This window comes from Daphnia pulex, chromosome 9 (genome assembly GCF_021134715.1).
Source record: "Daphnia pulex isolate KAP4 chromosome 9, ASM2113471v1".
Taxonomy (NCBI): Eukaryota; Metazoa; Arthropoda; class Branchiopoda; order Diplostraca; family Daphniidae; genus Daphnia; species Daphnia pulex.
The window spans coordinates 8,949,741-8,969,036 of record NC_060025.1 but is presented as its reverse complement, the minus strand read 5'-3'; the positions used below and the strand labels follow the sequence as shown (position 1 = coordinate 8,969,036).

At 39.7% G+C, this 19,296-nt stretch overlaps 6 protein-coding genes, 1 long non-coding RNA gene and 1 pseudogene across 12 annotated transcripts; 2 read left to right on the top strand and 6 right to left on the bottom strand.

Annotated features, from left to right (window-relative positions):
- Positions 1 to 150: 150 nt before the first annotated feature.
- On the bottom strand, positions 151 to 750 carry LOC124201680 (annotated as a pseudogene).
- A 2,055-nt stretch (positions 751 to 2,805) lies between these two features.
- LOC124201679 (1-phosphatidylinositol 4,5-bisphosphate phosphodiesterase delta-4-like) lies at positions 2,806 to 4,701 on the bottom strand. Its single transcript, XM_046597842.1, has one exon. The coding sequence runs from the start codon at positions 4,699 to 4,701 to the stop codon at positions 2,806 to 2,808; it is 1,896 nt and encodes a 631-aa protein (XP_046453798.1).
- Positions 4,702 to 4,941: 240 nt separating this feature from the next.
- LOC124202407 lies at positions 4,942 to 10,158 on the top strand. Of its 6 annotated transcripts, none has more exons than XR_006878070.1 (13): positions 4,942 to 5,070; positions 5,163 to 5,245; positions 5,367 to 5,469; positions 5,541 to 5,618; positions 6,326 to 6,638; positions 6,744 to 6,935; positions 7,000 to 7,078; positions 7,145 to 7,484; positions 7,626 to 8,077; positions 8,696 to 8,986; positions 9,115 to 9,411; positions 9,475 to 9,756; positions 9,835 to 10,158. XR_006878070.1 is itself a non-coding variant. In XM_046598755.1 (5 exons), exons 3-5 carry the CDS (start codon positions 9,397 to 9,399, stop codon positions 9,942 to 9,944), a joined length of 414 nt encoding a protein of 137 aa, XP_046454711.1. In that variant the 5' UTR covers positions 7,941 to 8,077; positions 8,696 to 8,986; positions 9,154 to 9,396; the 3' UTR covers positions 9,945 to 10,158. The 6 variants fall into 6 exon arrangements, 4 of the variants coding, with proteins under 4 accessions (XP_046454711.1, XP_046454709.1, XP_046454710.1 ...); XR_006878069.1 differs by having other exon boundaries at positions 9,825 to 10,158; XM_046598755.1 differs by lacking the exons at positions 4,942 to 5,070; positions 5,163 to 5,245; positions 5,367 to 5,469; ... (3 more) ...; positions 7,000 to 7,078; positions 7,145 to 7,484 and having other exon boundaries at positions 7,941 to 8,077; positions 9,154 to 9,411; positions 9,828 to 10,158.
- Positions 5,969 to 8,339, bottom strand: LOC124202406 (dopamine receptor 2-like). The gene is made up of 5 exons (XM_046598752.1): positions 7,802 to 8,339; positions 7,632 to 7,713; positions 6,709 to 7,508; positions 6,440 to 6,631; positions 5,969 to 6,378 (listed from the first exon to the last, which is right to left on the bottom strand). The coding sequence occupies exons 1-5, from the start codon at positions 8,149 to 8,151 to the stop codon at positions 6,195 to 6,197; spliced, it is 1,608 nt and encodes a 535-aa protein (XP_046454708.1). The 5' UTR covers positions 8,152 to 8,339; the 3' UTR covers positions 5,969 to 6,194.
- A 412-nt stretch (positions 10,159 to 10,570) lies between the features above and the next one.
- Positions 10,571 to 11,557, bottom strand: LOC124202371. Its single transcript, XM_046598713.1, has 2 exons — positions 11,424 to 11,557; positions 10,571 to 11,353 (listed from the first exon to the last, which is right to left on the bottom strand). Exons 1-2 carry the CDS (start codon positions 11,436 to 11,438, stop codon positions 10,736 to 10,738), a joined length of 633 nt encoding a protein of 210 aa, XP_046454669.1. The 5' UTR covers positions 11,439 to 11,557; the 3' UTR covers positions 10,571 to 10,735.
- A 793-nt stretch (positions 11,558 to 12,350) lies between these two features.
- On the bottom strand, positions 12,351 to 13,262 carry LOC124202372. Its single transcript, XM_046598714.1, has 2 exons — positions 13,171 to 13,262; positions 12,351 to 13,106 (listed from the first exon to the last, which is right to left on the bottom strand). The coding sequence occupies exons 1-2, from the start codon at positions 13,192 to 13,194 to the stop codon at positions 12,528 to 12,530; spliced, it is 603 nt and encodes a 200-aa protein (XP_046454670.1). The 5' UTR covers positions 13,195 to 13,262; the 3' UTR covers positions 12,351 to 12,527.
- Positions 13,263 to 14,094: 832 nt separating this feature from the next.
- On the bottom strand, positions 14,095 to 15,990 carry LOC124201678 (1-phosphatidylinositol 4,5-bisphosphate phosphodiesterase delta-4-like). Its single transcript, XM_046597841.1, has one exon. The coding sequence runs from the start codon at positions 15,988 to 15,990 to the stop codon at positions 14,095 to 14,097; it is 1,896 nt and encodes a 631-aa protein (XP_046453797.1).
- A 2,011-nt stretch (positions 15,991 to 18,001) lies between these two features.
- On the top strand, positions 18,002 to 19,223 carry LOC124202373. Its single transcript, XR_006878061.1, has 4 exons — positions 18,002 to 18,101; positions 18,169 to 18,306; positions 18,402 to 18,578; positions 18,650 to 19,223. It is a non-coding gene; the product is annotated as an uncharacterized LOC124202373 (long non-coding RNA).
- The last annotated feature ends 73 nt before the right edge of the window (positions 19,224 to 19,296 follow it).

Here is a 19,296-nt window from a genome sequence, read left to right as displayed (position 1 = left end):
GGAGGAGGAGGTTGAGGAGGGGGAGAATGAGGAGGAGGTGAATGAGGAGGAGGAGTTTGAGGAGGAGGAGAATGAGGAGGAGGAGGTTGAGGAATATGAGGAGGAGGAGGAGGAGAATGAGGAGGGGGAGGAGAATGAGAAGGAGGAGGTTTAGGAGGAGGATAATGAGGAGGAGGAGGTTGAGGAGGAGGAAAATAAGGAGGAGGAGTTTGAGCAGGAGGAGTTTGAGGAGGAGGAGTTTGAGGAGGAGAAGAATGAGGAGGTTGAGAAGGAGGAGGAGGAGGTTGAGGAGGAGGAGTTTGAGGAGGAGGAGAATGAGGAGGAGGAGGTTGAGGAGAATGAGGAGGAGGAGAATGAGGAGGGGGAGGAGAATGAGGAGGAGGAGGTTGAGGAGGAGGAGTTTGAGGAGGAGGAGAATGAGGAGGTTGAGAAGGAGGAGGAGGTTGAGGAGGAGGAGAATGAGGAGGAGGAGGTTGAGGAGGAGGAGTTTTAGGAGGAGGAGAATGAGGAGGTTGAGAAGGAGGAGGAGTTTGAGGAGGAGGAGAATATGGAGGTTGAGAAGGAGGAGGAGGTTGAGGAGGAGGAGAATGAGGAGGTTGAGAAGGAGGAGGAGGTTGAGGAGGAGGAGAATGAGGAGGAGGAGGTTGAGGAGGAGGAGGTTGAGGAGAATGAGGAGGAGGAGGAGGAGAATGAGGAGGAGGAGAATGAGGAGGTTGAGAAGGAGGAGGAGGAGGTTGAGGAGGAGGAGGTTGAGGATTTCCTATTTTTCTATTTCCTATTTTCCTATTTTCCTATTTTCCTTTTTTCCTATTACCTTTTTTCCTATTTCCTATTTTCCTATTTCCTATTTTTCTATTTCCTATTTTCCTTTATTTCCTATTTTATTATTTCCTATTTTCCTATTTTCCTTTTTTTCCTATTTCCTATTTTCCTATTTTCCTATTTTCCTATTTGAGGAGGAGGAGAATGAGGAGGAGGAGGAGGCTTTTTTTCCTTTATTTCCTTTTTTCCTATTTCCTATTTCCTATTTTCCTATTTCCTATTTTCCTATTTCCTATTTCCTATTTTCCTATTTTCCTATTTTCCTATTTCCTATTTCCTATTTTCCTATTTTCATTTTTTTCCTTTTTTCCTATTTCCTATTTTCCTATTTTCCTTTTTTTCCTATTTTCCTATTTCCTATTTTCCTATTTTCCCCTTTTTTCCTTTTTTTCCTATTTCCTATTTTCCCCTTTTTTCCTTTTTTTCCTATTTCCTATTTTCCTATTTTCCTATTTCCTATTTTCCTATTTTCCTCTTTTTCCTTTTTTCCTATTTCCTATTTTTCTATTTTCCTATTTGCTATTTTCCTTTTTTCCTATTTCTTCATTAAAATAGAAAAAATTTGTCTACTCAAAAAACAAACACCTAGTAGCAAAATTTTGCACTGCGTATTGTACATTTTCCGAAGTATCCGAACGTCGTCTGCAGGAAGACGATCGTGAGTCGTGAGTGTTCAGTGTTGTCAAAGACCTTGTTAGTCTATGGTGTTGTGAGCAGTGGGAGTTTGCTATTTTGTTTGCGTTTGCCTGCACTGCTGCTGAGGGAAAATGTATGCAGTACTCATTACGGGATGCTTCGATATTTTCCAACTTGAGAAAAAGGTAATTGTAGTTTGGATTCCTTAAGGCAAGGCTACTAATAATGTAAAATAGATATGTATGCGTTTACAGGTAAACTTGCCCATAATTTCAACTTTGCCAAGTTATTTGAACACTTGTCCTTGAAACTGTTGTACATTTCGCCAATATCTCCTGCTACCTCTACCTGCTGTAATGGTATACGCCTCTGCCTCTTCATCCCTTGCAGAAACGCTTAATACAGAGGTAATTGTGTGCAAGAGTTTACCTACCGGTAATAAGCCTGTCAGTCTGTGACTGATCAACAGCAATTTGTTGTATATACCAAGAGGTTTGTTTCGTTGTTTCTTCCTTTCTCCATCTTTACCCATCACTTTTCCCAGTCTGGTGTATCCCACCATCAAATCATGGCGTTATTCGATTATATAATTCTTAGTGACTTACCGACGATAGGGAAAACTAGGTCGAGTGTAATGTGTTAATTCGATTGGTACTCTCTTAGAAGCTCGCAGGGGAGGGACTGTCGAAATTAGCGTAAACTTTTTGTCTTCCTTTCTTTCTTCCTTTTTGTTTCATACAAAGCAGCTGACGGACTTCCTTTTAGCTATCGAAAAAGTCGAAAAAGTTATCTTTTGTCTAATAGAATTCACATATAGGTTTCTCCAACTAAAGTGGGCGGAGGTTTTTTCGGTAATCTGCCTAGTATTGTGAAATATGAGTGTAAGTGATTTCTTCTTCAGTAAAAGGAGCATAGTTTACTTTCGAGCAATTTCTCGAAGAAGATGAAATGGGTTAGCAAATTTATCGAAAATGAAAACAATTTAATTAATACAAATACGGCCTGTGTATTACATGGCTGGAAAACAATCATGAGTGTAATCGTATAGTACCAAAATTCCCGAGGGATATTTTTTTCATTAGACAAGTTGTGGGGAAGAAGTTGAAATGTTATTAAAGAGAGAAAAAGAGAAGTTTACATCCACGAAATCATTCCCAGTTTTTTTTCTCACTCGTTCCCGCTCGTTCCGGACTCGCGACGAAATTTTCTTTTTTTTTTTAACGCGTACTTTTAACTCACTAGTAACTCTTGTCTTCTAACTTCCGTCTCCCACCTTCCGCCCTATTCCTTCCGTCTTCAACCTTCCGATCTACCGGATCTACCTATCCATTCTTCCGGTGCAACACTTCAAGTCAGGTCTTTGATGCTTATTTCCACTTTGATACTTGCATTGAGATTTCTTAGAAATTTATCCTCTAGTGGAACAGTTTGTAAGCCTTCTGTCAGGTTTGCTATCGGTATAGCGTGAGTTCCAATGGTGTGATTTTTGAGGCCCATGTATTGGGTTTCTTTGACCTTAATGACTAAGAAATCGAGTTCCGACCTCGTCACATCAAATTGCAAAGTTTGATTCCATTCAGAATTTATCCCGTCTGCACTTTTGGCTGTTTTTGTGCGATTTTTCTTTTCGTCGGCTTTTACTCCTTCGATACGTAGACTAACATATGTCTCGATCACTTTCTTGCTGGTTGTTAGATTTTTTCCTTTGATAACTGTGATTAATATTCTCCTTTTGTTGTTGGCAGGAACTCCAGGATTCAATAGCGTAGCGGGTTTTAGGACGAAACCTGTGTTTCCGTTTTCTCGAAATAAGCTGTCGTATACGGCCAAGTGCGAGTCTCTGGTTTGGACGTTCAGTGCCACCAGTTGGCATCCAGCATTCAATGCCGAAATTGGGTTATAATTGCCCGAAAACTGCCGGTCTGCGCCGGGGTATACCCGAATCAATCGGCGTTTGGTCACGTCCCTGAATCGCTCGAGGTTAATGTTTCCGGATCCTCCAAATATTCGGTCGGCAATTTTTACTTTCAATGACTTTAATATCCCTTTGAATGTGTGTTCCGACAGCGATGAAACTACGGTGACATTTCTATTGCTGAAGATGTCACCATGCTTGTGGTCGTCTTTTTGACAAATGTTAACCAGAGAGCCCCATTTCTTTTTGTCGGCTAACACTATAATCTTCCCCCTTAGTTCGTTGGGAGAAGGTAGACTTTTAAATTCTTTACTATCTTGTAAGTACAAAGAATCTTTAAAAATATCCAGCATTTCTCGTTTCAGGTAATTTCTTTGAAAGTCACTTAGATGGTCTTCGAGGTCCAAAATTAATGGTAGGTCATCTTTTTGGTAATTTGCAGCAATGTCTTTTAAGACGTCAACTGCGCTAATTTTGGACGTTAAAGTCCAGCCATGATATATAACAGGTCCATTATAGCCGTCGTGTAGATCCAGCTCAAGGCATCGTACCTTGTTTGAGATGGCACGTCGATAAGCCTCGACGGTGCTCTCTCCGATGAGCTGGTTGCCCAGAAGATAGGTATTATGAGAAGATTTGATGTAGTAGAATGATAGTGGATAATCAAAATATCGGTCTTGCGTCGGGTTAATAGTCTCCGGAATTTTTTCTGTAATCTTCTCTTGGAAAGTATCCGGGATTTTTTCCGGTATTCCTTCCGGCACTGCTTCCAGTTTCTCAACCGGAATCTTAACTTGCTCATGGACTTTTTTCTCACTTTCGTCAGTCAAGGTTTTTGAATTCAACAACAAATTATCGTGCGTTGTTATTATCGTCTGTTGTTTTTCTGACTGAAATTTAGGTTGGCTCGGCCCATTCCCGCCAGCGTTTATTGCGGAAGCAGTTGTTACCGGGATTCTCTCAGGTATTGGCTCCGGAATCTTCTCCGGTATTGTCTCTGGGATTTTTTCTTGGAATGTATCCAGAATTTGGTTCGGAGTTCTCTCCGGGATTGTTCCCGGAATATCAACTTGCTCATGGATTTTTTTCTCATTTTCTTCAGTCTGATCTTTTGAATTTAACAACAAATAATCGGCATCTTTCGCCGTTTGTTGCTGTTCTGATTGTCGTGATGGCCCACTCTGAATTCCGTCGGCGTTTATTGCCGAAGCGGGTGTTTCAGGTGACGGCTTTGGTGCCGAATTCAAGGGCCAAAACAGGTGGATTATCTTGGAGCAAATGAATCCCCATACGATAAATCCGACAAGTTCAAGTATAGTTTCGTACATCTTTCAGGTAGTTTTGCAGGCAGCTTCAAAGCCCCCTCCTATATATCACCTTTGAGAGACTAAACGAGTCTGCAACTTAGGGAAAGTCCTCTATAGTCAAGATATTTGATCAAAAAAACAAAAAAATATCGTTATTTTAATTGAATTCCACTTTAGTATTTTACTTCCCACATTTTTCATAAAGAAAATCTATTCTATTCTTTGATTTTAATTTCTTAAATCGGTTTCTAAAGTAGACGGGGACTCGATTGTGCACAATTCGATTGTGCAACAAACGACTCCTAGTAGCAAAATTTCGAACTGCATGAAAATTTTTATTCCTCGAACGTCGTCTGCTCGAAATTGAACGTGATGCCGTTACGTGAAAAAGTTAGTTCCGCCAGTTGTTTTTTTTTTTTTATATAATAATATGATAAGGGATGGTCGTAGTACTTTTTCTTAATTGCTATTCGTGTTGACAGTCGCCGGTATAGTCTATCTATTATACGGCACTGAGTGAAACTGTATCAATTCTCTTTGCGATGTACTTGAACGTTAGAAAAAGGTAATTCTAGCTTTGTTTCTCTAAGACAAGGTTACTTAAAATAAATATGTATGCATTTACAGGTATACTAGCCCATAATTTTCATTAGGCCCAATTATTTGATCACATGTTCTTGTAACAGCTGTAGGCTACATTACGCTAAAATATCTCTTGCCAGTTGCCACCTGTACTTGCTATAGTGGTGTACAGCTTTTTCATTTCTGCAGACAACACTTAAAGTAAAGGTAACTATGCCATAAATTACCTTAAAGAAGGTAATAGAATTTGATGACCAGCTGAAACCATTTGTTTACAGATTGTACTCAATTCATTAGTTAAAAAACAATGGTTCCAATAGCACCCTCCAGATTTTCAGTTTCCAGCCACATAAGTGGTAACAATCAATTTCAATCTTTTCTCTCTATTCCTATTAGCGTTCTACACTAGGGTTTATTATTTAACAAATTGTAAGAACTCATAATTTAACTAATGATTCTTGTGTTCTTGACTTAGATAAGGGACTTTTGTGGAAACTCAAATGAAAAACTCTGGTAACTGATAATTAATGTTGTTGAGAATTCAATGTGGGTTTAATTATTCTACAACAATATGGTTCACAAACTGAAGAATACTAAAAAAAAAAAATGGGAGGTAATAAAAACAAGACTTTGAATGTCCGAATTTTTCGTTTGTGTTCTCTCGACTCTGGCTAACTCTAGTTTAACATTGAATTTATACTGTAGCACTATGCTGAACTCGTCTTTATTTTGACGATGAATAACATATTCTAGAAAGTTTGAAACATTTCATGTATCTAGCAGACAATGAAGACTTGATGGACACTTCAAGAACTGTATTGATTAAATTTTTTTACTCAACAGAAAAACTCAGATGCTTGAAGAAAACTTGCTGTTAAATAAATAATGGTATGGTAAAATGAATCGATTTTTGATTATGTGGAGTGTTCAGACTAGAACCGATTAATAACATTTGACTGAACATTGAAACTACTTGTTAACACTAAACTGTTATTGCATGACGACTGTCGACTGGATTTGACATACTGCTGTTTAAGTCTATGTTCTTCTTTGTTTTTGCTAGGTGAACTAGCAACTTGCTGAGGGCTCCATCCGCACAGTATTCTCGTAAAAGCTCTGAGTTAAATTTTTAAATGAATCAGGAACTCCGTTTTTCTCTATTATTAATTGTACAAACCTTCTAAAATCCCGCGACCAGCAAGCGTAGATGACGGGGTTCATGCCCGAGTTGATCCATCCGAGCCAATTGACAATCGTGCCGACTAATTCTGGGTCGTCAATACAAGACTGGCAAAAAGCGGACAGCAATGTTGTGACGAAAAACGGTGACCAACAAACGACGAAGACCCCCATCACGATACCCAGGGTCCTAAAAGGTATATCAGTTACAAAATTAAACACAATAGAATTAACATGCAGAAATATTCGTATAGAACTTTAGCTTACTTAGCCGCCTTACGTTCTTTGGCAATTTTTGACAGTTTGCGGATCAGATTGAGTTTAGCGATTGGGAAGTAACGTCCGGATTCACTGTCGCTAGCGACAACTGCTGATGAAGTTACAGACAACGCAGTTTTTGGTGCGGATATCTCCGCCTCTGGTGAGGAATGGCGGCGACCAATCGTTCGTTTGATGCTGGACGATGGATCGGGTATTTGTAAAACATCATCGCGGTAAGTGGTGTTAAACGTTGATTTTTTAACGACAAATGAATGCTGGCGGTTGGATATTTCATAGGTCAAAATGGCCGCGACGGCAGCACATCGACGAATTTCCGACGCGGCTCTGCCTCCGCGATGGATGCGCAACATTAAAGGTTCGACAGTTTCCACCAATCCTGATTCCAGTCCTTTTTCTGTTCTTTTTACTATTTCACCTGTAGAAGTTACGACCCGCTTGGTGCCAAGCCGAAGGGATCGTGACTGGGCCACAGCTGCCCGGTAGATTCGGTAATAAGTGAAGACCATGACGGACAACGGGCCATAGAAGGAGATGGTCGAAGAAAAGACGAGGTATCCGATATCGTCGGTATAGACGCACTGCTCCGGCACTGGATGCTTTCGTTGGTTGGTGCCGGATGTCGACGATGAGGCCATCAAATCGGAATTATTATTAGCCGCTACAGCTCTCCACCAGGCGATTGTTGGAAAACTTACGAGAATTGAACAAACCCAAACGAGGGCGATGAAACAAGCGGCTCGTTTGGGCGTCATCCGACTCGGGTAACTGAACGGGTCCGTTATGGCCTGCCGATCGAATTAAAGATATTAGTTATTTGCATAACATTATAGCTTCAACCTTTATGTTGAATACTTGTTAGCCTCAATTAGTCTTATTATTAATTAGTTAATTTCTAATTTTAGCGATACCCAATAACGATCCACGGAGATGACACAGAGATTTAAGATGGATGCAGTACTGACCAGGACGTCGAACGAGTGCCACACGTCGCTATCAATAGAGAATTCAATCAGGAAAAAGTCAATATTTGAATAAATACTACGATTGAAATTAGACGGGTAAATTTTAAATTTTATACCAGAGATCGCGACCGAATAACCAGCGCCGGTCTGATTGCATTTCGACGGCGGCGCTGAATGGCATGACGATGGATCCGACGAGACAATCGGCCACGGCCAGTGACATGATGAAATAATTGGTGACGGTGTGCAGGTAACGTTCCCTGGTCACCGCGGCGATGACCAAGGCGTTGCCCAGGACGGTGGCCAGACAAAAGGAGAACAACACCAACGCCAAAATGGGATTGCCGTCATCCCAATCTTCTTTACCTGCCATCACCTCAGTAGTGTTGACGGTAATAAAATTTGAATTATTTACATCCCAACGCGTTCGATTCGACGACAGTACTACCGTAGTCACTAATTCCATAGCCTAATTAAAACAAAATTTGAATTTGCCACCACTGTGTTCTGCGAAATGGGACGCGTCCAACTAACTTCAGGTTTTCCCTTGGAATACTATAAACTCTACGCAAATGGTCTTTATTATGAATGGCCCCCTGCCGGCTCCCGCTTGCCATAAGATGCATTACTCCCACTATATTCTCCCCTCCCCACTTTTCCATATTCTCCCGCATGTTTGTTACATCCGAATGGCCTAAATTTAGTGGGTTTTTTGTGACAGTTTCCAGTCGCATATTTATCCCCTTTTCATTTTATTTCTGGTTGCAAGGCGAATTAGGTTAAGTGGATGAGACATTCGTGATGATTCAGTTTACAGCAGTATCGTACAATCCGCCGCTAAAAATTTTAGTTTGTTAAAACGTATTCTAGAAAAACATATTTTCAATGGGTTGAAATTATTCCGCTCCAGAAAGGTCTAAAAATATGGTACAAATGGACACATGTGGAACCCAAACCTATATTTGTCATTTGAATATAGTGTAATAATACTGTGTATCATTTCAATGTAGTATCCGGTTCCTTATGTTCAAGTTCCGAGATCCCGACCCATATTTCGGTGTCACTAATATTCTATTTTAAAATGCAACATTTTTGATATTTTTGGAAAAACCCGGTAGGGGAAACGCGTAGGTAAATAAAAACGTTAATTTTACTACAACAGATTGAACACTCTCACAACAATATTTCCTTTTGAGGAAAACCTTACGGCGAAAGTGGAATCTCAAATTTTTATAGCTGACTTTATGTGGTAGGCCTGTAATTCATATCAAGCGGTAAGAAAAGAGAAATCTTATCACCAGGTACAGTTTCCTATAGTCTAATCATTATCCTTAATGCCTTTTCTTTTCATGTATGCACTGTATAAACATGTCTACCCATCCAACACACCCCCCATTCTACATCCTTTTCTCTTAATAATTTATAAAAGGTTTCACTTTTATGTGTGTACGCTAAACTCCATCATCAGTTTTCCCTGTTCGCTTATCTTCGCCATTGGATTACACTGAATATCTTATACACCACCGCTTATTACGGACCCTTAGTGAAAACTTTAAAAAGTGGCAAGTACTGCACCAACACCATCAGTGTAAAGTTGGCGTGGAACTGAGAAACAACATCCAATCCAATTGATTCAGAGATAACAAAAGTATTTCAATTTCAAATTCTCTTCCTGTTTGAGTTAGGGTTTAAGTAATGAGCCATTCTAGCCATGAATAAAGCAGTAGTAAGTGGAAAAATTTTCTTTTTAAATTGTAACGGCATTTTAATTCATTTGATTACATCACAGGCAATTCTCCTCTTTATGGTGGCGGTAGTTTTGTCTGGGGCCACAGAAACTCAACAGAGATTTACCCATGGGCCCTATCACTATGAAATTCTGGATAGGAATGTTCCTCAGCAGCCGATAGGTGATGAAATCGCAAGAGAATGGAATAACAAATTAATTGTGTACAAGTATCGATTGATTCGATTGGCCCGTTTGGGTATCCGGCAGTACAAACTCAAGACGAAGGCTACTAATACTCATAACCCGGAAGTTTACAGACAAGTAGCACAGCAGCCCAATCAGGTATCTTTTTATTCAACCCGAACTCTTTCAGAAAATGGAAATAATTGATATTGCGATTGACCCCGGAGTAGTATCAAGTGGTACTGCCGGATTTGCCGGAATCCTTTGTGATCGCGCAGCATTACAAGAACCTTCCGGAACCAAATGGAACTAATAAAGAAACTGGATCTCCATCAAGAGCTAAATGATTGTCTGGACTAAAAGTATCAACCGGCCTGAATGGAAATCAACATGGACTTTAAACTGAAACTGTTGGAACTCCCAAAACCCGTTAAAGGCTGAAGTCGGCTATTTGACAGTAACAAAATGCTATTTTCACTCCAGTGTTTTCTATTTCCCATTAAGAATCAGAAAAAAATACTGTTCGACATTATTACGTTTGAATAAAAAATTTTAGATTAATTAGTTTAGTTGTAATTCAATCAAAGAAATGTTATTGCTTTTTAAAATCAGCTGTTTTCGAGTTACTATGGCGACTGATCCCTCCCCCCAAAATTATTTGATTGCCTATCCCCTTTTCTCTTTGTGTCTCAGTTTTTAAAATGGCGTCGTCGTGTTAAACGTAGAAGCATGGTAGAAGGTAGAAGGTGCCGTTGAAAGTGTCGGGTAGTTATTCTTAGTTCTAGTATCATATTTTATGTTCGTTGAATGAAATTGAATGAAATTGAATTAAAAGATTCATCACATTTCACCAAAGTGAGTGCTATGGTTTTGTTTTTTAAAGATTAACAGTCACATGTAGCTTCTGTCTTGGTTCTTGTGCGTGTGTTATTAGCTGGTCGTGATTTGTGAGATAGAGGAACGTGATTCTCCCTTGTGTTTTATCAATTTATTTGCTTGACTGAATAATTTTGATAAGAAAAAGTGTTTTAAAAGATGTTCTTGACAGTTCACATGCACAGAGAATAGATTTCAACAATTTGACTTTACTAGCGAAAGCTCAACAGTCACCAGTATTAGAAGATTAATTACATTTATCTCAAGCCAACAGGAAATCGTAAAACGAGCGATGGGCTCGACCAATTTTGGCCGCCCAATTGATTTGGAGACCCAAATTCTCACGCGTGTTGGTTATCGGAGGAAAGCCCAACATGCTGGGTTTGAAAGGAGCCTCTCCCAAAAGTCTGTCATTGCTGTTGTATCTGCGAGCAGGTTGTGGTTTGGACTGAAGAGGAGGACTGTAGTGTGCTGGTAGTCTGTATTTCGGTTGTTCGACAGGTCGTGGTGGATAAAACAGAGGAGGATCAACTTCTGGTGCTGATGGAGAAGCAGGGACTTCCGTCTGTACTTGGGGGCTCACCAATTTGTTGTCTTCATTGACAGTTACAACTACAGCAGGTATTATTTTGTCATTTGATGGAACAAGCGGTGAGCTAGTAACATCTTCAAGATCTGTCATAGTTTCATCTGTTGTTATTTGTTCATCTTGTCCCTGAACCAAAGCAGGGGGCATAGGTCGTTGCTGAGTGTTGGCGTAGAGCAGATTTCCACCTGACGTTCCCACTTCAGCCGTACGGGACAAACGAATTGGCTGAGCCAAACTTGACGTGAGTTGCACAAAAACGATGACAGCCAGGAATGCTGTATAGCTTCTTGACTGATAAGGAAATCAATTTGTAAGTAGAAAGTCATTAATTGCAAAAGAATATTTTGAATAATTAACTTACATTGGGCAATCTCATTTTTAAGATATTGGAGTTGCTTGCTGCTCAGTAGACGATTTGAATGTGACTAAACTACGAAACAAAACGCGGGCTTATATAGGGGACTAATACTTTTGGTTTGTTTTCGTCTGTTGTCTGTTCTTTCTCCACTTTCCCCGCTGGTGGATGATCAGGCTCACCACAAAAAAATCATCTCGGAATGATTTTTAGCTTACCTGTTATTATGGCGACCGTTACGATTCTACCCGGGGACGTCGTTTGTCCTGCCATAAGCGAACGTAATCGACGAAAGTGAAAATTAGGTCGAAAGCGCAGATGTATTAATTTCATCCGCGTTATTCTGCTACTCGTGCCGAAGACCGACAGACGATTAGCGATTTCTATTCTTCCAAACAGCTGACGGAACGGCTCGTTTCTCCACATTTTTACGAGTAACAACAGCCGTCTAATCTTCTACCTGCGCTCAGGGCAATACCGTCTACAGTAAGCAGTCTATTTAGCCTTTCCTGATGAGCTTTTGGTTTCTCCTTTTCTCTTGTCGGTATGCAGAGTAGAAACTGTGCAATAGTTTTGCTTGTTATCCATTTTTGCGACAGTCAGTCGAGTTGTAATGAAGCATTTTTCGTGAAATCTCTTCAGGATTATTTATGACTTCAGTAGATTGGATAGACTTAGTAACCAGAGAATCTCCAGCAAATAGAATTTTTCAACTATTTTTGGAGTTCCAACTACTAGGTAATAATAACCCCTTCGGCCGGTTTGTCAAAACATTTATTTACTCCGCTAGGTCAGTGAACCAACTGGCAACTGCAATACGTGCGTCTATGTTTCTAAATTAATCTTATCAAACCTCCTTATAGGCTCATTGATTCCTGGATTAATACGATTTCTTGCTTTATTTCTGTTACTTGAAAAGTAATATGATAATCATTGTTTTCATAAAGATTGTATTTCAACCAATTGGGTTACACAGATTGTTAATTTCATTGTTCAAGTATTACAACAATATAGAAATGAAATTTTACGACTGCTCAACAGTCTTCAACATCATATGCTTTTTGCGGAACAAGCGAATTATGTACATGCCATCCTCCCAACATCCTTGACTTACCAACTTATTTGATGACCCACATTTTCGCGTGTATTGGATATTACAGGGAAGCCAAAAATACTGGGTTTGAAGGAAGCGGATCCGGAGGATTGACGACGAGAGTTGCTGTTTCCGCGTTCCGGATGAGGATTGAAAGTGTCACGAATAGTACCGTAGCTGGTCGGTCGGTCTGGCAGTGGTGGATAAAACAGTGGAAGATCCACTACCGAATCAGAAGAAGTAACAGATGGCGATGGCTGATGGGTGGCGGGTGCAGGTAGTTGAGGCGGAGGATTCACGAAATCATCGAAGCTTCCTCCTTGCAGCACAAGGGGCATTTCCTTACTTGTCGTCATAACAGGTTCGTTCGCAATCGCAATTTGATCTTCTTCATTTCCGTTTAATGTATTTTGGTAATCCTGTCTCAGTTTTGTTTCGTTGTGCGAGAAATTGTGGATTAGGACAAGGTTTGGACCCAACTTTGGCGGTCCGGAATTCTTCGATTCAGCTGGACTGGAAGGTCGAACAGGATTGGCACATTTAAGTGGCAGTTGAAGCAAGAGCAGGTAAGCGAAGAACGCTGTGTTGATTCCTAACTATAATTTTAAAAATGTGCAATCATCAAGTCATTCGAAAATTAAGTGTAGACCATTAACTTACGTTAGCACACCCCATATTAATCATAAGTTGAGACTAGCTATATTCGAAGGAGATGTGTTTTTGTTGGACAAAGTCTGACTGAACAACATAGCAATTTGTGCATGAGATTATATACCGAGAGGCTTGTTTCGTTGTTTCTTCCTTTCTCCTTCACTTTCCCCATTAGTCTGGTGTATAACGACCCACCACCAAATCATGGCGTTATTCGATTATACTTTCCGTTAAAAAGCGCTTTCTGTTGGAGACAGACATATAATTCTTAGTGACTTACCGACGAAAGGGAAAACTAGGTCGAGTGTAATGTGTTAATTCGGTTGGTACTATCTTGGAGCGCGCAGGGGAGGGACTGTCGAAATTAGCGTAAAACGATTTCTTTTGTCTCATACAAAGCAGCTGACGGACTTCTTTTCCTATTTTTAACGATCGAAACAGTCATTTTTTTAGTCTAATAGAATTCACATCGATTTCTCCAACTAAACTAGTCGGACTGTTGAGGTTTTCTCGGTACGTAATCTGTCTCGTCTTGTGAAATATGAGTGTAAGTGATTTCTCTTTCAGTAAAAGGCGAGGCAAAAGGAACATTTTTAAATCCTTCAAAAGATGAAATGCGTTTGCAAATATCTCGAAAATAAAAACAACTGAAATAGTGCAAATACGTTATGTGTATTACATGGCTGAAAAACAATTACGAGTTGTAATCATACAGTAACCAGAATTCCCGAGGGATATCGTATTCAGTAGAAACGTTGTGGGAAAGAAGTTGAAATATTATTAAAGAGTGGAGGAAAAAAAAAGTTTACAGTCACGAAATCGTTCGTTCCCAGTTTAGTTTTTCACTGGTCACGTACTCCCGATGAAATTCTCTTTCGCCTTGCTCACCTCTACCTTCCGTCTTCTATTTATCCATTAGTCCGGTGCAACACTTCAAGTCAGGTCTTTGATGCTTATTTCCACTTTGATGCTTGCATTGAGATTTCTTAGAAATTTATCCTCTAGTGGAACAGTTTGTAAGCCTTCTGTCAGGTTTGCTATCGGTATAGCGTGAGTTCCAATGGTGTGATTTTTTAGGCCCATGTATTGCGTTTCTTTGACCTTAATGACTAAGAAATCGAGTTCCGACCTCGTCACATCAAATTGCAAAGTTTGATTCCATTCAGAATTTATCCCGTCTGCACTTTTGGCTGTTTTCGTGCGATTTTTCTTTTCGTCTGCTTTTACTCCTTCGATACGTAGACTAACATATGTCTCTATCACTTTCTTGCTGGTTGTTAGATTTTTCCCTTTGATAACTTTGATTGATATTCTCCTTTTGTTGTTGGCAGAAACTCCTGGGTTCAATAGCGTAGCGGGTTTTAGGACGAAACCTGTGTTTCCGTTTTCTCGAAATAAGCTGTCGTATACGGCCAAGTGCGAGTCTCTGGTTTGGACGTTCAGTGCCACCAGTTGGCATCCAGCATTCAATGCCGAAATTGGGTTATAATTGCCCGAAAACTGCCGGTCTGCGCCAGGATATACCCGAATCAATCGACGTTTGGTCACGTCCCTGAATCGCTCGAGGTTAATGTTTCCGGATCCTCCAAATATTCGGTCGACAATTTTTACTTTTAATGACTTTAATATCCCTTTGAATGTGTGTTCCGACAGCGATGAAACTACGGTGACATTTCTATTGCTGAAGATGTCACCATGCTGGTGGTCGTCTTTTTGACAAATGTTAACCAGAGAGCCCCATTTTTTTTTGTCGGCCAACACTATAATCTTCCCCCTTAGTTCGTTGGGAGAAGGTAGACTTTTGAATTCTTTACTATCTTGTAAGTACAAAGAATCTTTAAAAATATCCAGCATTTCTCGTTTCAGGTAATTTCTTTGAAAGTCACTTAGATGATCTTCGAGGTCCAAAATCAATGGTAGGTCATCTTTTTGGTAATTTGCAGCAATGTCTTTTAAGACGTCAACTGCGCTTATTTTTGACGTTAAAGTCCAGCCATGATATATAACAGGTCCATTATAGCCGTCGTGTAGATCCAGCTCAAGGCATCGTACCTTGTTTGAGATGGCACGTTGATAAGCCTCTATGGTGCTCTCTCCGATGAGCTGGTTGCCCAGAAGATAGGTATTATGAGAAGATTTGATGTAGTAGAATGATAGTGGATAATCAAAATATCGGTCTTGCGTCGGGTTAATAGTCTCCGGAATTTTTTCTGTAATCTTCTCTTGGAAAGTATCCGGGATTTTTTCCGGTATTCCTTCCGGCACTGCTTCCAGTTTCTCAACCGGAATCTTAACTTGCTCATGGACTTTTTTCTCACTTTCGTCAGTCAAGGTTTTTGAATTCAGCAACAAATTATCGTCTGTTGTTATTATCGTGTGTTGTTTTTCAGACTGAAATTCAGGTTGGCTCGGCCCATTCAAACCAGCGTTTATTGCGGAAGCAGTTGTTACTGGGATTCTCTCAGGTATTGGCTCCGGAATCTTGTCCGGTATTGTCTCTTGGATTTTTTCTTGGAATGTATCCAGAATTTGGTTCAGAGTTCTCTCCGGGATTGTTCCCGGAATATCAAATTGCTCATGGATTTTTTTCTCATTTACTTCAGTCTGATCTTTTGAATTTAACAACAAATAATCGGAATCTGTCGCCGTTTGTTGCTGTTCTGATTGTCTTGATGGCCCACTCCGAATTCCGTCGGTGTTTATTGCCGAAGCGGGTGTTTCAGGTGACGGCTTTGGTGCCGAATTCAAGGGCCAAAACAGGTGGATTATCTTGGAGCAAATGAATCCCCATACGATAAATCCGACAAGTTCAAGTATAGTTTCGTACATCTTTCAGGTAGTTTTGCAGGCAGCTTCAAAGCCCCCTCCTATATATCACCTTCGAGAGACTAAACGAGTCTGCAACTTAGGGAAAGTACTCTATAGTCAAGATATTTGATCAAAAAAACAAAAAAATATCGTTATTTTAATTGAATTCCACTTTAGTATTTTACTTCCCACATTTTTCATAAAGAAAATTTATTCTATTCTTTGATTTTAATTTCTTAAATCGGTTTCTAAAGTAGACGGGGACTCGATTGTGCAATTTGTGCATAATTCGATTGTGCAACAAACGACTCCTAGTAGCAAAATTTCGAACTGCATGAAAATTTTTATTCCTCGTACGCCGTCTGCTCGAAATTGAACGTGATGCCGTTACGTGAAAAAGTGAGTTCCGCCAGTTGTTTTTTTTTTTTTTTTTTTTTTTTATAAAATAATATGATAAGGGATGGTCGTAGTACTTTTTCTTAATTGCTTTTCGTGTTGACAGTCGCCGGTATAGTCTATCTATTATACGGCACTGAGTGACACTGTATCAATACTCTTTGCGATGTACTTGAACGTTAGAAAAAGGTAATTCTAGCTTGGATTCTCTAAGACAAGGTTACTTAAAATAAATATGTGCATTTACAGGTATAATACTAGCCCATAATTTTCACTAGGCCCAATTATTTTATCACATGTTCTTGTAACAGCTGTAGGCTACATTACGCTAAAATATCTCTTGCCACCTGTACTTTCCATAGTGGTGTACAGCTTTTTCATCCCTTGCAGACAACACTTAAAGTAAAGGTAATTATGCCATAAATTACCTTAAAGAAGGCAATAGAATTTGATGACCAGCTGAAACCATTTGTTTACAGATTGTTCCTAATTCACTAGTTTAAAATAAAAATCTTGTAACACCTTAATTTTGAGTTTCCATCCGAATTTCTATGTAACACTTCATATACTTGGTAGTACGTGTCTCAAGTAAAAAGCCGGTAACATGTCTGGTAAATGGTAGCAACCAATTTCAACCTTTTCAGTGGGTTGGAATTTGTTGCTTTCATAGTTATCAGGGTTTTATATGGTATATTTAAATGGAATTTGAAAGGAAATGCACAGATTATTTTCCATGGCCTATTATGTTTTTAAAAAGTAAACTAGACAGAAGAAAAACTTAATAAGGTTGAGTCTGCTTTAGCCGGTTCTTAATCAGAGCTTTTTATTTAAAAAAAAGCTAAAAAAGCTTGTTTATTGATTTGAAAGAAAAAAACCGCCGAGTACGCATGCTATAGCTATTCACTTTCATCAGTCGTCGCTAGATGGGGGGTTAGCACATTTGGAGGGCGGAGTCATGGCGGTCATGGCGGAGTGCAATGTGCAAGAAGAACAGATTTTCTGATGGCCTATAATGTAAGCAAAGTCGAAATAAAGCAACTTAGCAAGTATTTAATATCAATCATGTTCAAAATATCCTGATAATGCCCATACAGTTTTGTAGCGTAATTCATAGATGGAGAAAGAAACTTCCACTCAAAAAAAAAAAGAAATGCTGGGTTGATGATGCAAAATTTTCATGTTTCCATGTTTGTTAAACAGCATTAGCAGAATATAAATTTGTCACGTCAGACGATCCCAAACTCAGGGAAGAAGCCTAGAACAAGTGGCTAAAGCAGACACAGTAAGTGATCTCTTTCAATAAAAGCTTACTCAAATTTTACGAAAATCTTTCTTAATAGCCCACATTGCTACTTGACAGCTCTACCAATGTGTTCAACAGGATCAGAAGTTAAATCAATGATGCCAAGCTTCTAAGGACTTGAAAAAGGTTTCTTACAGTCATAATGATCCCAAAGAAGATGACCATTGCATTGGAGTTTTTGTTCTCTATCCAGAGACAAAACGATAGTGTTAAGTCTGAAGTTGAGTCACACCAATTAGCTTGAAACTAAATTGCTTTTTTTTTCACACTGCAGTTGCTCTAAACAATGGAATGTACATGGCTCATTTTATCGTCACTCTGGGAGGTGGACACTGGACATGTTACAAAATTTTTCCATAAGAATGCAGTCAACTATTATCAAATCAATCACTAGATGACCTTTTTATATCTTCCTTTTTACTCCTATCATTTGGTAAGGTTACCCCCGATTCAAATAGTCATATCTTTCACATCCCACTTGAGTTATTGATTATTCTTAGGGTTTATTGTGACGACTGACAGGTGGCTGGTGGCAGAAAGCATTCGACAGTAGCTATCCAAAATAAGCAACTTGTGTATGGTTTTGATTCGGACGAGCCCGGTGCATCAGTGGGCCTTCTTCAGACAAACCCAGATTAGTTTCATTATTAATCATATTTCGAATTTTATAAAATGGCTAATTGTTTGTTTTTTTTTTTTTGAACATATTTTGGTGGTGGACCGGAAATTCCAGAATCGGATGAGATATCTCGCGGTGACAGTAGAACAGGATGCATATTCGGAAGTCAGCACATCAAGACTCGGAAACGTTTGTCGGTTCTTCCTTGCCGACGTCGGCTGCCTTGACTGAGCTGCTACCTGGACGCTTCCCGACTCTTCACTCGCTTCGACGACGACAAAGATCCTATCGGTAAAATTCCTTTAGAACTATTTCTTGAAACTCAAAAATTTGAATTCTCGTTTAATGTTATTGCTGCCGAGTGCTGGATCGTGGATCGAATCATTCGTTCGGCTGAAGAATATCTCGGTTCTTTCGAATGACCTGGCGCAACAACTCACAGATCTCGTCCGGGATCAACTCGCTTATTCAATCCCGCCATTTTGGGATCCAGCGAAGAAAACTTTTACTTCTCAGCTTAATTTTTCAGTGTCGTACCAAAGGAGATCGTTGTCCACCATTCAACAACGGATGCCACTGCTTCTAGTCAATCTGCTGGACCGTATTCCGGCTAAAAAATTCATTTCTCAGATTTTTTGATTGTTTGAAATTGCCGTGAACTAGTATGTTTGTTTTTTGTTTGTTTACTGCAATTCGTCTTGTTGTGGAGCGCCTAGAGTAGCATATCCATATCTGAGTAAGTGTCAAACAGTTTGCGTATTGGCACAGTCGAAGGTACTGGAGAAAGTCTGATTGGCGGCGATCGTGTGCCCATGGCCAGTTTTAGTGGTGGTAAGTCAGAACGCTGCCTTAGTTGTTTCCATTCAGGGTTCCCCATCTGTCATACCGGTCTGTTACAGCAGTAGTCAACGGCGTACAGCGAATTTTTTATATCAAGTTTTTTTTTCTTCATTTAAATGCTTCAGTGCATTAATGTTTATAGTTTGTGAGTAAGAGTTGATTGGGGAAG